General features: G+C 30.1%; 1 protein-coding gene across 1 annotated transcript; it reads right to left on the reverse strand.

Moving 5' to 3' along the window:
• Positions 1–13,544: 13,544 nt before the first annotated feature.
• LOC139892490 (uncharacterized) lies at positions 13,545–13,988 on the reverse strand. Its single transcript, XM_071875598.1, has one exon. It carries the CDS (start codon positions 13,986–13,988, stop codon positions 13,545–13,547), a length of 444 nt encoding a protein of 147 aa, XP_071731699.1.
• Between the last annotated feature and the right edge of the window lie 3,633 nt (positions 13,989–17,621).

Genomic DNA, 17,621 nt, shown 5'->3' on the forward strand with positions numbered 1-17,621 from the left:
TATTTTTATTATTATTATTATTATTATTATTATTATTATTATTATTATTATTATTATTATTATTATTATTATTATTATTATTATTATTATTATCACTAATAAGTATTAGTTATCATTTAACTCTATTATTATTATAATTAAGGTTATAACTAAAAATATTGTTATTACTACTATTATTATTATATTTATTAACTACTAATAGATGTATTATTATTATTATCATTATGTTAACTTAGATACTATGATTAATATATTTATCATTTAGATTAAGTAACGTCATTAAGTATTATTAACGATATTATTAGTAATCTTCATATTAAGATAATACAACTTTTTTACATATAGCAAACATTATTATCTATGTAAAATATACTTATGAGTATGCTACATATAAGTATAAACTAATTAGATTACTAATCTTTATATAAATATCCATATATTATAAATTAAGTATTTTTAATATATATAAGTAGATAATAATCATTATCAAATATATAAACAAATTAATTACATAAGGTTATAACTGTTCAATTACGAATATACGTTTTAATATATACATACAAATGATATAGGTTCGTGAATCCAGGGTCAACCCTGCATTGTTCAGTAGCGTCTTATGTATTTTTACTACAAAATACATTAGGTGAGTTTCATTAATCCCTTTTTAAATGCTTTTGCAATATTTGTTTTTGGGACTGAGAATACATGCGCTGTTTTTATAACTGTTTTACGAAATAGACACAAGTACGTGAAACTACATTCTATGGTTGAATTATCGAAATCGAATATGCCCCTTTTTATTAAGTCTGGTAATCTAAGAATTAGGGAACAGACACCCTAATTGACGCGAACTCTAAAGATAGATCTATCGGGCCCAACAAGCCCCATCCAAAGTACCGGATGCTTTAGTACTTCGAAATTTATATCATGTCCGAAGGAGGATCCCGGAATGATGGGGATATTCTTATATGCATATTGTGAATGTCGGTTACCAGGTGTTCAATCCATATGAATGATATTTTTGTCTCTATGCATGGGACGTTTATTTATGAGAACTGAAAATGAAAATCTTGTGGTCTATTAAAATGATAGAAATGATTATCTATGTTAAACTAATGAACTCACCAACCTTTTGGTTGACACTTGAAAGCATGTTTATTCTCAGGTATGAAAGAAATCTTCCGCTGTGCATTCGCTCATTTTAGGGATATTACTTGGAGTCATTAATGGCATATTTCAAAAGAAGTTGCATTCAAGTCGTTGAGTTCATCAAGATTATTATTAAGTCAATTATAGTTAGATATATTAGGAAATGGTATGCATGACGTTAACTTTCGATGTAATGAAAGATTGTCTTTTCAAAAACGAATGCAATGTTTGTAAAATGTATCATATAGGAGTCAAGTACCTCACGATGTAATCAACTATTGTGAATCATTTATAATCGATATGGACTTCGTCTAGATGGATTAGGACGGGTCTCTATAGTTGGTATCAGAGCGGTGGTCTTAGAGAACCAGGTCTTGCATTAGTGTGTCTAACTGATAGTCGTTAGGATGTATTAGTGAGTCTGGACTTTGACCGTGTCTGCATGTCAAAAGTTTTGCTTATCATTTCGTGTCAAAAATTTCCTGCTTATCATTTTTAGTCTAGACACATCTTACTGCAATGATTGCATGAATAATGTATAGACAAAAATTCATATCTTAGCGTATCTGATATTGTTATCTTTGCCTGACAGCTTCCGTAGATTTCTCCTTAACTTATGGGATTTTAGTATTATATATGCATATGTAAATTATATATTGCAGGGTACTAATCTACATTCTATAATCTATTTCTTATCTAAAAATCCTTCATCTGATCGTAAGAGATGAATCCTCAACCAGTTCGAATTCCTCGGGTTCCGACAGCTATTCCGATATGGAGATTTACCTAAACTCCAAAAGCAGTGTCACCAGAATGAGTCAACCAATTCATATGATGGGTTCGTAGTCGACTTAATCAATGGAGACGCGAAGAAAGCGATCCCCTCCACCAACCGAATTTACCTCTTGGCGATGAACCTGAAACACTTACCGGCGAACCTGTTTGTAATACTATTTTCTCTCTCATTTCCCGAATATTTCGCCAAGATTATATTCTATCTAAAATTCTAAACCTTATTCATTCGCTCGTTCCTACTGACAATCATCCTGGAGTAATAAGTCAACGAGCTTCGCACCCGAGTTGTAGCCTTGGAAAATATGGTGCAAAATGTACCAGCTTCAGCAACATCATCGGCACCAACAGTACACCAACATCAATATCAGTACCACCAACAACTCAAGTTTCAACAAAACATGCCTCAACATCTCATTCTGTACCTCGAGTACAATCATCGTTCTACGAATTATTCTACATCATTTATCTTCGTTCAACATGCCGATTATGTAATCTCTAAAGTTTTAGAGATTATTCATTCTAGTTCCAAACGGAAATCAAATGAGATTAATATCATATTAACTCATTAAATCCATGATTACATCTGAAGAAAATATATATGTATATATATTTTCATAAAGATTGTAATTAAAAATTATTTCGTACAAACTGTTAATGGTGAAAATATTTTAACGGGTAGGTAATACCCGAGAAATATTCAGATTTCACATTAATAAGTTACCATGTACATTCTTCGAATCTGATTCAACAGACATTTACTATCCTACTTACATCCACATGTATACGTATCCGTTCACCGCCTAATAACCATTTTCATTCAATTTCATATTTGGATTTTGATTTATCTGAATCCAACAAGTGGCATAATGAAGAAAACATTGGACAAAATAAAATTTGTTAGAAACAAACAAATTAACTATGAGAAAATTTGTTAAGAATCCACGCTAACTGTTCCTAGCTAACTGTTCATAGCTAACTGTTAATTCCGTATTACCTTTTATTTATCGCAATTTTAATTCTCGCAATTTTTTTTATCGTCATTTAATTTCTGTTATTTATTTTACGCACTTTAAATATCGGGACACGTATACAAGGTTTTGACATATCATATCGACGCATCTATATATATTATTTAGCATTAACCATAGACACTCTATATGCAGTAATGCTGGAGTTAGCTATACAGGGTTGAGGTTGATTCTACAATAATATATATAGTTTGAGTTGTGATCGAGTCTGAGACGTATACGGGTCACGATACGTATTAATTAATTCGAATATTATATATTAAACTATATATGAATTATTGGACTGTAACTGTGGACTAATAATATTGGACAATTAAAATGAATTAAAATATTGATTATAACATATGAAACTAAACATTTCTTCAAGTTGCCACTTGATTTCATCTTAAACCTCATTTGTATCCTGACGATTACAATCCGCGTTCAAACCTTTCACGATTCTTGAAAACACCTCAATCTAGAGGATGAATCAACCGCACTTCATCTACTTAAGAAAAGATTGATGCATATAGTTATGCACCTGAAAACACTCGGAACTTGAGTAAACATTTAACACATAACTGTGTTAATCCTTTTAGTGTTATTATTACCCAACATAACTTTGCAATCCCTTTCCAAATTAGCCAAATTTGTCATAGCTCCAACAAGTCAACTTCGACTTTTCAATCGGATTAGCTTATTATAACCCTGATATATAAGTTGCCTTTCGTCATCGATACTGGAAAACCGTTTATATCTCACTACATTAGCAGTAAACTTACCAGCAACATCATTGATCTTTGACTTTATGAAAAGTTATTATATTCATTGAAATCCTACCATCTACTCATCTGCATCTGATAACGAGAATTACCGTACCAAACACCGAGAATCAGCAATCAATATTTTGAAATCTCGCAGCATGTTTACATCAACAGTTATATGTAAACATATAACATTTATCTCTTAGAATTATGATCTTCCATTATGAAATTCTGAAAAGCACCCAGTCTGCAAATCAATACCACAAATTCTGAAAAAGCTGAATACAGTGGCAAAAACTGTACACGACCTTAACCGTCGAAAGTTTGATGATAAAGAATGGAGTATTGGAAACATTCAATAGAAAATTTAGTACCGAAAAGCGGATTATGCAAAACTATGAAGGAAGCCATGGACAAATCACAAAGAATAAGTTTGACTTCAAAGAATTCAAATGATTCAATGCCTGCTAAAGTCTTTAGCGAATATCTTGTTCTTTACTCTAAACCCTTGCGGACAATAGTTTCTATCATCCTCTGATCTTAGAAATTCCAAGATGTCATCATATTTTTCATTATAAATATCCTCCATATTTCTGAAGAAATTGTTATAACTATTCTTATCTGAAATCATTAATCTCTTCGTGCTATTAGTGTTACATCATATAGAAACTGTTAGTTTCTATATTCTGTAAACTTTCGAGTTTAAAATATGAATGTTATTGAAGTAATGTGGGGAACTGATGCATGAATTAGTATAATATAATGACACTTGATCAACGTGATTATATTACAGTAGGTCATGCTGAGTTTATAATGGGACGTGATGATTCACAGATCATAACGTCATCATGTGCCATGTTACATAACTCTTTCATTCTACTTAACTCCTGAACAAATCAAGAAAATGTATTCTTGATGGTTCTATCTTCCGTGATGTTGATAAATTTAAAAATCAAATCGTGCTATCATGCTCCTTCCTGCTTAGAACATTATAATCATTCAAAACTCTATATCTACAAATTCTGGACCATTATTAGCTTGATTTGAAGTCGGGAAGAGAAAACAAAAGCATAGAGTTTTGAAGTATAAGGGAAGATATAAAGCCCGATAACAACACATAAATTACAAACCGTGTATATCAATGTTTATAGCAACATAAAGACACGGGAGGATTAAAAGCACTATAACCCCAAGGGCAAAATAGAAATAAGCAGATTCCTCCGGTGGAAGTTGGAAAAGGAGAATGATGGTTGTGATAGTAAGGATAAGGACAAGAATCAGTACTGGATGGAGCATATTAATGAATGCTTTAATGTATGAGTTGAGGGAGGAAGAATAGAAGGTGTGAGTTTTAAGGAAACGACAGGGGTGGATTTATAGTAAAATATCTGACAGAGAAATCAAAACAGATGACCGCATTTAAAACGGATCTTAATTTCCTTGATTACCGAAGAATCAAATCTTATTACAAAAATTTTCTCCAAATCTCTTGACCTTGAAAATCAATCCTATCTACGTCAAAAGATATGACGAATCTATACATACTCATTTCACCCTTTGGTGATAGTCTCACTCGTACTCTTCACAAAATCAAATTGTTTTATCCTTATTACTAAATGGTGATAAAACTCTATTTATCAACTCATATTCGTCATGAAAACATTCTTATTGTTAGCCATGACAACCTCGATCAAATTTCGGGACGAAATTTCTTTAACGGGTAGGTACTGTAGTGACCCGGAAATTTCTGACTAAATTTAAAATTAATCTTTATATGACTTCTATAAGATAAGCAAAGTATGTAGAATTGAGTCTAGAAAAATTTTGGAACAATGTTCATATATTCAATTGACCTTCGACCCTTCCCGACGATTCACGAACAATTGTATGTAAATAAATGTGTACATAAAATATAATATAATGAAAATAAATATAATAATTAGAAATAATAAATTAAAGATATTAATTAAACAATTATGGGATTTAAGGTGACATAAAATAACCAAAACTTGTTATTTTGAATATTTAAAGTATATTGAACATAAGTGATTTCGAACATGGTATGTCAACATTAACAATGTATTAAATGTATAATGTTATACTTTAGGTTTAATTGCTTCTATATATATATACCTAATATGTATAAAGGTTGTTAATTAAAACATAATTATATATAGTATATTGAATAGGTATATGATGTATAAACATAAATATTATAATATGTATATCGATAAAATGTATAAATATTAAATATATATTATTAAATAAGTATTAAATAATACATAATATGTAATATTAATATCAAATTGTAAATGCTATACTAATACTATTATTATTACTTTCACTATTATCATTAAATATTAACATTGATATATGTATTATTAACATTATAATAACATAAAATATATAGATACACAAACTTAAAACATGTAAGTTTGTTATATTTTATTATTAGTATTATTAATAGATGTTATTATTACCATTTATCATTAACGATCATTATTATTAAAATTTATTATTTTCATTGTTATTAGGATACAAATTATTATCATTATCATTAATATTGTTATTAGTATTAATTCGATTAACATTATTATGATATTTTTATTAATAATATAATTATTAATATAATTATTGATTATTAATATTATTTAAATATAAAATAAATAAAATAAAGAGACATAAATTAGGTAGAATCAATTATCTGTATCCATTATTTCTGCCTCCCAATTTAGCTCGTGACCTTTGTGTCATCTATCAATAACCATGTAAATAATATTAGCCAATTATTCTTGCTTTATCAATTGATCACAAGCTCAATATATATTATCATATTACCAATAGCTGTAAAGGAAAAACACAACAGATAGATAAGCTCGATACACTCATCTCTTATTTTTATTTTTTTATTTTTTATTTTTTTCTTTTTTTCTCAAAACTCGAATTTGAGTCATATTCAAAAATGTAAAAATACAATGTTGTTAGGAATGTGTTACTCAAACTTTCTTCAAAATTTCAAGACTAAATTCGTTATAACGAGCTTTAATTGTCGAGTCAAAGTTTGAGTTCCAAAAAGTCAAACAAAATGTTCTTGACAAAATTCGAGTTCAATTCAAAGTTTTGAATCCAATTGAGGTTACAGAAAGTTCATACGTTTGATTTGAAACCAAGTTCATGTTATAACAATCTTCTAAAACACAGTAAAAATCGAAACCAATAAAAATATTTTTTTTTTGCGACGGCAGTCGCTGTAACTTTTTCTTATATATATATTTTTTTGCGTTTGATAAATTTGGAAATACAATATGATTTGGTTAATATTTTCTTTCTGTAATTCCTAAAAATTCAATTCATTGTATTTGGTTCGAACTCTGTGTTTGGTAATGTTGAAGAAGATGATGACATATAATCTAAAAAATACGGATTATATATATTCGAAATGCATATTAATTCAGAAATAGAGCAACAGCCCAATGGTTTAGGAGGATGTCGGTTGAGCGTGAGGTCTCGGGTTCGAGTCCCACCTGAAGAATTTCTTTTTACTTGAGGCTTTTAAGGGTATACTCATTTTCTTTTATTTTTATTATTATTCTTACTATTAGTATTACTATTATTATTATTGCTATGGTTAATAATATTGTTATGGTAACTATTATTGGCATTGTTATTGTTATTGTTATTAATATTATTATTATTATTATTATTATTATTATTATTATTATTATTATTATTATTATTATTATTATTATTATTATTATTATTATTATTATTATTATTATTATTATTATTATTATTATTATCACAAATAAGTATTAGTTATCATTTAACTCTATTATTATTACAATTAAGGTTATAACTAAAAATATTGTTATTACTACTATTATTATTATATTTATTAACTACTAATAGATGTATTATTATTAGTATCATTATGTTAACGTAGATACTATGATTAATATATTTATCATTTAGATTAAGTAACGTCATTAAGTATTATTAACGATATTATTAGTAATCTTCATATTAAGATAATACAACTTTTTTACATATAGCAAACATTATTATCTATGTAAAATATACTTATGAGTATGCTACATATAAGTATAAACTAATTAGATTACTAATCTTTATATAAATATCCATATATTATAAATTAAGTATTTTTAATATATATAAGTAGATAATAATCATTATCAAATATATAAACAAATTAATTACATAAAGTTATAACTGTTCGATTACGAATATACGTTTTAATATATACATACAAATGATATAGGTTCGTGAATCCGGGATCAACCCTGCATTGTTCAGTAGCGTCTTATGTATTTTTACTACAAAATACGTTAGGTGAGTTTCATTAATCCCTTTTTAAATGCTTTTGCAATATATGTTTTTGGGACTGAGAATACATGCGCTGTTTTTATAACTGTTTTACGAAATAGACACAAGTACGTGAAACTACATTCTATGGTTGAATTATCGAAATCGAATATGCCCCTTTTTATTAAGTCTGGTAATCTAAGAATTAGGGAACAGACACCTAATTGACGCGAACTCTAAAGATAGATCTATCGGGCCCAACAAGCCCCATCCAAAGTACCGGATGCTTTAGTACTTCGAAATTTATATCATGTCCGAAGGAGGATCCCGGAATGATGGGGATATTCTTATATGCATATTGTGAATGTCGGTTACCAGGTGTTCAATCCATATGAATGATATTTTTGTCTCTATGCATGGGACGTTTATTTATGAGAACTGAAAATGAAAATCTTGTGGTCTATTAAAATGATGGAAATGATTATTTATGTTAAACTAATGAACTCACCAACCTTTTGGTTGACACTTGAAAGCATGTTTATTCTCAGGTATGAAAGAAATCTTCCGCTGTGCATTCGCTCATTTTAGGGATATTACTTGGAGTCATTAATGGCATATTTCAAAAGACGTTGCATTCAAGTCGTTGAGTTCATCAAGATTATTATTAAGTCAATTATAGTTAGATATATTAGGAAATGGTATGCATGACGTCAACTTTCGATGTAATGAAAGATTGTCTTTTCAAAAACGAATGCAATGTTTGTAAAATGTATCATATAGGGGTCAAGTACCTCACGATGTAATCAACTGTTGTGAATCGTTTATAATCGATATGGACTTCGTCCGGATGGATTAGGACGGGTCTCTATAGGTTATAGCTATGGAGGTTATGGGTATGGTTCGGGGGTTTTGTTCGTAAGTCAAACTAGTGTTTATCATCTCCGTTGCATCTACGTACCTTTCCTGTAATATTGAATCTCAATATTGATACGTAAGCACTCATATCCTATCTTTTATATATTAATAGTGTATCTCTGACTAATGTTCGAGTATATATGATTATGCATGCTGGTATGTTTAATTTTGTCGTTAAATAGTTTATGATAGATCATGAATTTAATACATATGCTACTGAGATAAGGTATATGATTTGCATGGCGTTGGAAAGCTGGCGAAAAATTAATAACTTTTCATTTAGAAAGCGTATGATTTCGATGAACGTTTTAAAAGATATAGCCAACTGAATTATCATTAATCTTAGTATTATTATTAAAAATGATTATTATTATTACCATCGTCGTTATTATGGTCGTTATTATTATTATCTGAATATTATTATTATTATTATCGATATCAATATAAATATTATCATTAAAATTGCTATTATTATTATTATTGATACTATCGTTATTATCACTAAGGTTATTATTAATATTAATATTATTATTATTATTATTATTATTATTATTATTATTATTATTATTATTATTATTATTATTATTATTGTTATTATTATTATTATTATTATTATTATTATCATTATAATAATTATTAGTATCATCATTAGTATTATTATAATTATTATTATTATTATCATTATCACTAATATTAGTATCATCTAATTTTTATGATTAATATTATTATCATTAATATGAATGCGATATAAAAAAAGGACTAAAAGCTATTAAACAAATCGATTAGGAAATAATGGGTATAAGTATCATGATGAAATTAAAATAATGTAAGATTATAGTTTAGATAAAAATATTGTTTTCATTATTTTTATTATTATTATTATTATTATTATTATTATTATTATTATTATTATTATTATTATTATTATTATTATTATTATTATTATTATTATTATTACTATTATTATTATTATTAAAATAATTAATATTAATATTATTATTATTACAAAATAATATAACTATTACTCATTATTATTATTATTAATATTATTTTATCAAATAAATATGTGATACAAAGATATTTTTATCACACGTAATAGAATTACATCAATAATACATACCACTATATTTTTATGATATTGGGTGAATTATATAAATTATATTACTTGAGATATATAAAAGTATATTTTATCATATATAAATGTTAATATAAATTTTTATTTATTAATAAATGACCTAAATTTTTGAGTCAACAGCAAGCGTCGATTTATTGGCGTCTTGACTGCCGTTTAGAGCCTAAATTGAATTCCAGGCAGGATTTAAAACCCAAGGAAATTTGATTCTACCATTTTCATGGCGTTTCAATTTTATTTTTAATTTAATTTTACTTTTTTAAAAAAAATATTTTCCTACTTATTGGCCGGAGGTCCACTCGGAAGCAATCTCTTTATCCGTAGAATAGAGAGAGGGATGACTTTCTCTACTTTTGAGAGTGTTTCACTCTGGGTGGAGAAATGACTTGTTTTTATTCTCGGATAGGGGAAGGATTGTCTACATCTCACCTCCCCCATACACCACTCATGTGGTATTGGGTTTTGTTGTTGTTGTTGTTGTTGTAATAAATGACCTGTATTATTTAATTTAATATAATCTAATTAATATATTTAAATATAAAAGACGACTATATTTAAACATGTATAGATTTTGGAAGTCATTTTGAGTCAAGATGACTTTTGTTGGCTTTTGCATAATAATCTCGAGCATTAGGATTGTGATACATTACGACTTGACTTAAATAGTTAGACAAATATTGACCAACATATAAATATATATACCTAATATAGGTTCGTGAATTCGAAGCCAACCATGCACTTGTTCAGTGCCGTCATTTAAATTATTGTTACGAAATACAGTATAGTGAGTTTCATTATTCCCTTTTTAAATGCTTTTGCAATATATATTTTTGGGACTGAGAATACATGCACTACTTTTATAAATGTTTGACGAAATAGACACAAGTACCTAAAAACATTCTACGATTGAGTTACGAATACATCGGATATCACCCCTTTATAGTCTGGTAATCTAAGAATTTGGGAACAGACCCCCAAATTGACGTGATTCCTAAAGATAGATCTATGGGCCTTAACAAGCCAAAGTTAGAGAATTTGAACTGCTTTAGTACTTCGATTTTAGTATACAACCGTCAGCTTTAAAAGTAATTACCTGTTTGTGAGGTGTACACAACCGTCATTTTTAAAAGAGTGGCCTGTTTGTATGCAGTTTGCATGCAGTTTGCGAAATGCCTGTATGCGGGGGATATTCTAGATGCATTTTATTAATATCAATTACCAGGTGTTAATTTCGTATGAATGATTTTTACAGCAGTGAGCAGACCTGCACAGATTGTTTTCGAAATATGAGTATCTTGTGGTCTATTATATTATTGAAAATGATTGATTATGATAAACTAATGAACTCACCAACCTTTTGGTCGACACTTTAAAGCATGTTTATTCTCAGGTATGAAAGAAATCTTCCGCTGTGCATTTGCGCATTTTAAAGATATTAACTGGAGTCTTTCATGGCATATTTCAAAAGACGTTGCATTCAAGTCGTTGAGTTCAATAAAGATTATTATTAAGTAAATGACAGATTAGGTCATTTATAGTTGAATATTATGAAATGGTATGCATACCTGTCAACTTTCAATGTAATGAAAGTTTGTCTATCAAAAACGAATGCAATGTTTGTAAAATGTATCATATAGAGGTCAGAACCTCGTAATGTAACCATATGTTATTGTATTCGTCCTTATGGATTAGGACGGGTCGTCTCATGCTACTCGGTTTGTAACTGTGCTTATGAGTCATGTTGTACCAAGCTACCTCATGCCGAAACGAATTAGTGAAACGCTTACACCTAGTAAGATAGTACCCCAAGGTATCCTCATCCACCTCGGTATCTTCATAAATCGTAAGTGCATTAGCCATGTCCATAATAGTCATGGAGCGCATTTGAACACCTAACCGAAAACTTAATAACACATCATCATAAAGTATAGCAGTTGGGACAAAATGAGTAGTTGAGAAAAACTCTAAACACCACACTTTGTAGATCGGACGATCAAGGTGAAAGAACTCATACCAATCACTAAAACCAATACGTTCCCCAGGACCTATCCTATACTGTTGAACCAACATTTCGCGTCCCTCCTCAGCTAAACCAACCTCCTCAAGAGGTTCCCAATCAGGATAACGCGTAGATATAAAATTACGGTCCTCTATTTCAGTTAACACATCCATCCATTCCATATAATTTTCATTACTACGCTCCCAAACCAAGTAAGGATGCAAATCCTTAGGGAGCTTATGAGCCCTTGGATGAACGGGTGCCATTGGCACACTTTGTGAAGCATTAGGTCTTTTCGTTCCCTACAAAAACAACCACATACAAAAGAAACAAAATGGGAAAAAGAAAATGTTAGCGTTAGTTAACAACCAAGTAATATCTCATTTTCCACATTTGCTTGCATGTTTAATAAATAACCACCACATTCAAAAACTCAATCAACAAACAACCATAATATCTCATAAACACATAAAAAAAAAACATTTTTCATAATGCCAATACCATCTTTCATGCAATAATAGATATAATCAAGTTTAACGAATAACACATGAATTAGGCATATTCCAATCGCATCATTTAATCACAATTCAAAAGTCAAACTCAGTCAACTAGCTCAAAATTACCCAAATTGACATGAACCCTAATTTAAAAATCAAGCAATCAAGTGATTCGTGACAATTAATAACTAACAATCTTAATAACTAGCACAACTAACACCAATACATAACAATTAATTATCAAAATCAAAGTAGGGGCCAAACTTCCACATACTTAAGAACCCTATAATCAAAACGAGCAAATTAAGATCAAATAGCATGTTATACAATCATAATCCAAATCAAATTCGGCCAAAAACAAGCAATCAACACCCCCACACTAGATTTCAACAAAACCCATATGAACACCCAATTAGAAATCAAAATTAGAACCAAATACACTTAGAAAGGATGTTAAAATCATTACCTTTGTCTTTAGAGGCATGACTAATGATGGATTTGATGTTGAATTGAACTGAAAATCGATTAGGGTTTAGTGTGGGAGTTCAAGACATTCAACGAGTGTATGTGTGTGTGTTTTTGAAACCAAAACAGTAATTAAAATTAAAAACAAATTTGAGCTGGGCCCGAATCGCGGTCGCGATGGGGGTTATCGCGGTCGCGATAAGCACAAACATGGTACCAGTTTTTTCTGACACCTAAATTGCGGTAGCGATGACCTTTATACCGGTCGCGATGAACCTCGTATCTGATAGTCAAAATTTCTGTCAGCTAACCGCGGTCGCGATGGGACATATCCCGGCCGCGATATACCTTTCATCCCTTTTTTTCAATGTTTTATACTTTTTATGGTTTTTCTGTTTTAAGAGTGTATACAAAAATAAAAATAAAAACAAACTTACAGACTTTACACAATTGTGCGATGTTTATGTTAGAGTCACGCACTCGACTCCTCTCCCATGACTAGCAATTATCGGGGTCCTTGACTCCGATGTTACTAGAGTCGTAACCATACCCAAATCTTTCTTTAAGAGTGGTCTTCATATCTTCGTCCCTTATCACTATTGTACCTTTATCGAAATCAAGGGTTATTCTTGCGGTTGTTAAGAATCCTCGTCGCAACACTATCGGTGTTTTCTTGTCCGCTGCACAATCCATAATGAAAAATTCTTCTTCAAAGTTCACACCGTGAATGTTAATGGGTACATCTACCGCAATCCCTATCGGGTTATCGATGGTTTGATTCCCAAAATGGATGCCAGTAGTAGTGCGGACTAACTCTCTGATCCCCAACAATCTTGCTATTTCTGCTGGCATCAAATTAACACTAGCACCTGAATCTAGTAATACCGAGTAAAGCTTTCCACCTTGGAACCGACATATAACCGAAAACTCGCCCGAATCCATAAGTCTTCTACGAGGCTTGAATCTGCACTGTGGTGTAGACTTAACATATTCAACCTTGAAGCAACCCGTCCTAATCCATAAGGACGAATACAATAACATATGGATACATGGTGAGGCATTTGACCTCTATATGATATATTTTACAAACATTGCATTCGTTTTAAAAGACAAACTTTCATTTCATTGAAAGTTGATAGGCATGCATACTCTTTCATAAAATTTAACTATAAATGACTAAACTGTCATTTGTTTAATCATAATCTTTAATAAACTCAACGACTTGAATGCAACGGCTTTTGAAAATTTCCATGAATGACTTCAAGTAATATCTTTAAAATGAGCAAATGTACAGTGGAAGATTTCTTTCAAACCTTAGAATAAACATGCTTTCAAGTGTCAACCAAAAGGTTGGTGAGTTCATTAGTTTATCGTAATCAATCAATTTCATAATTTTAATAGACCACCAGATTTCATTTATTTAATAATCATACACTCGCAAGTGTTAAAAATTCATTCGTATGGATTGAACATCTGGTAACCGACATTACCAAAATGCATCTAGAATATCCCCAAAGATATATACATCGAAGTACTAAAGCAGTTCAAATTCTCTGACTAGGGCGTGTCAAATGTGATGCCCCATACAAAATTAACGTGTACGGATCATCAACAATAGGATCATTACAAGGTCGAACACTATATGTTGTTTTAAAAGAAGTTTGTATTCATAAGAAAAGGTGATGTCTTAACCAACATCAAATGTTTTACAACAAAAGTATGCTTCTATGAATAGAAGCAATTAATGATAGTACGTGACCCAATGGTCGTTACGAATACATTGTTCAAAAGTAATAAAGTTTGTGAATGCAAGATAAACGTTTCATGCGAGGACATCTCTAACACAAGCAGCGGGTGTCTACAGCAAGACTACAACAGCGGAAGCAACCAAACCTTAAGCACCTGAGAAAAACATGCTTAAAAACATCAACACAAAGGTTGATGATCTATAGTTTAATTATAACAGTAATGTAAGGTAGGCCATGAGATTTCAGTATTTTAAAACAGTATGAAAAGTATATGTTCAACCGTGGGCACTTGGTAACTAACTTAACGTAAATAACACCCCCTAAAAGTACACTTGGCGAGTGCGTAAGTTTACAAAGTATAAAAATCCGTTAAATGCTAGCGCTACTAGCCCGAGTGGGGATGTCAAACCCTATGGATCCATATCTAAGATTCGCGTTCACCGGTTCAAAGACCAATGACTAAACGTTACCGAGCTAAGGGGAAAGTTTATGCCGTTGTATAACCCACACATATATAAAGCTTAAGTACTCATGCCAAGTATGTAAAACGTAAAATGCGCATGTATTCTCAGTTCCCAAAATAGTTAAAGTAAAAAGGGATGCTATAACTCACAGTGGAAAGTAGTAAAAGTCGATACGCGGGAATAGTAAGCAAGTGGTTGGTCCGAAAGGTCCTCAACCTAAGTCAAAAGTTACTAAGTCAGTAAATCGTTCCCAAAGGTTTAAAAGTATGTAAATTAGGTCTTAAGTATCATCATCATTCATCATTAATCAAAAAGTGTAAAGTAAGTTTCAATCAAGAATAGAGTTTGAAATAAAGGCTGACTTCGTTCAGTCGCCACGACCTCTATATAAACTGAAATGAGGTGAGACCAGTGGCCATGGCTCCGTATATGAGTCCCCTAGAGGTTGACCAATTTCCAGAACCAAAATCATCTTCATTTGACCGTGATGATGGTTTAAGTGCGAGTAGGTCAGAAATTTCAGCACAACGTTAAAAGGGTGTAGTGACTTTCAGATGGCCATAAATTCTAAACCGTAACTCGGATTAAGACGAGGTCTAAACGAAAAATCATCTACTCGAACCGAACTAGCTGGAAATCAACTTATCCAGTAGCCCAGATGTCAAACCCCTTCCAAGTCCCCCTGGACGGAATTCATCAACATTTGATTCCATTGCGATGATCGACTCCAAGTAATGTCCTTAATATGAGAAAATGCACAGCGGAAGACTTAATTCGTACTTGAGAATAACATGTTTTAAAACGTCAACATAAAGTTGGTGAGATATAGTTTTGATGCTAGCAGCGTTATAACTATGGACCACAAGATTTCATATTCATAAACATTTTAATAAAAATATTCTAAGTTGTTGAGCACTTGGTAACCATACTAAACATTTAATCAACGTCGCATATTCCCTTTATTATGAAATCTCCCTACACCGTACCAAGTGTAGTCACCGAAACGAAGTACTGTGCAACCGTTGAATACTGGTCGTCCAGTCCGGTTGGGGTTGTCAGGCCCGATAGATCTATCAACAGGATTCGCGTTTACAATACCTCATGTAAATAGTAGTTACCAAGTTACAGGGAAGTATGCCAGTGGTACAACTCAACGTAGAATATATATTTTTAATCACTTGTGTCCATAACGTAAATCATAAAATGCATGTATTCTCATCCCGAAATATTTAGAGTTTAAAAGTGGGACTATATACTCACCATACTGTATTTTGTAGTAAAAATACATATAACATCATTGAACCAGTATAGGGTTGGCCTCGGATTCACGAACCTATGTTATTCATATATATATATATATATATATATATATATATATATATATATATATATATATATATATATATATTTGAAAATGATTATTATTCATATAGTTTTATATCTATATATTTTTAAAATACTTAATTGATTATATATATGAATATTTATTTAAAGATTGTTAATATAACTAATTCCTATGTAATGTTACTAAAAATATATTTTTACATCATTAGTAATAAAAGTTGTGATAATATTAATAATTATGATGATAATAATAATTAAAATAATAAATTTACTACAAATGATAAAATGATAATAAATTTTTTTTAAATAATAATAATTATTATAATAATACTAATGTAATTCTAATAGTAATGATTCTTTTAGTAATAGTGATAGTAATGATAATGTTAAAAATAATAGTAAGATTAATAAAAATGAAAATACTTATATAAAAATATTAATAATACTAGTTATATTATAATATGTATTTAGTAAATTAGCAATAATAATAATAACAATAATAATTATAATCATAAAAATAGTATAGATAATAATAATAATTGATAATAATTATAAATATAACATAATAAAAAGAAATCTACCTTCCAATAAGCTTTTATAAAAAGAATGCCTCAAGTGAGACTCGAACTCGCGACCTCTTGAAACTCGAAAATACACCTTAACCATCTACTCTGATTACTAATTTCTATTTTATATCCGATTTATATGTTTATAACCCGTACCCGTCTGTTCCTCTTTTCATCTTCTTTCTCACAAAATCAATTGGCCATAAATCATAAACTAGTCATAAAAACAAATTAAGTGTTGCCTTTATAATCCTAACTGCAACAGAAATCGATTGTCTGAATTTGAATTAAATTAAAACAGGAGAAAAATAAAACAGACACTGTATCAGGTTGCTATGAACTCGTATGAACTTCAAATCGTGTTTTGAAATCTAGACGGTTTTAGCTAATAGTTGCAACATGAAATAAGTTGTAAACGATCCCTTGAAACTTTGTGTAACACCCATTGAACCT

Source organism: Rutidosis leptorrhynchoides, chromosome 1 (assembly GCF_046630445.1).
Source record: "Rutidosis leptorrhynchoides isolate AG116_Rl617_1_P2 chromosome 1, CSIRO_AGI_Rlap_v1, whole genome shotgun sequence".
NCBI lineage: Eukaryota > Viridiplantae > Streptophyta > Magnoliopsida > Asterales > Asteraceae > Rutidosis > Rutidosis leptorrhynchoides.

What these genes read in the sequence shown, in the direction of transcription:
- LOC139892490 (XM_071875598.1), bottom strand. Translation starts at nt 13,988, where the DNA reads ATGGATTCGGGCGAGTTTTCGGTTATATGTCGGTTCCAAGGTGGAAAG.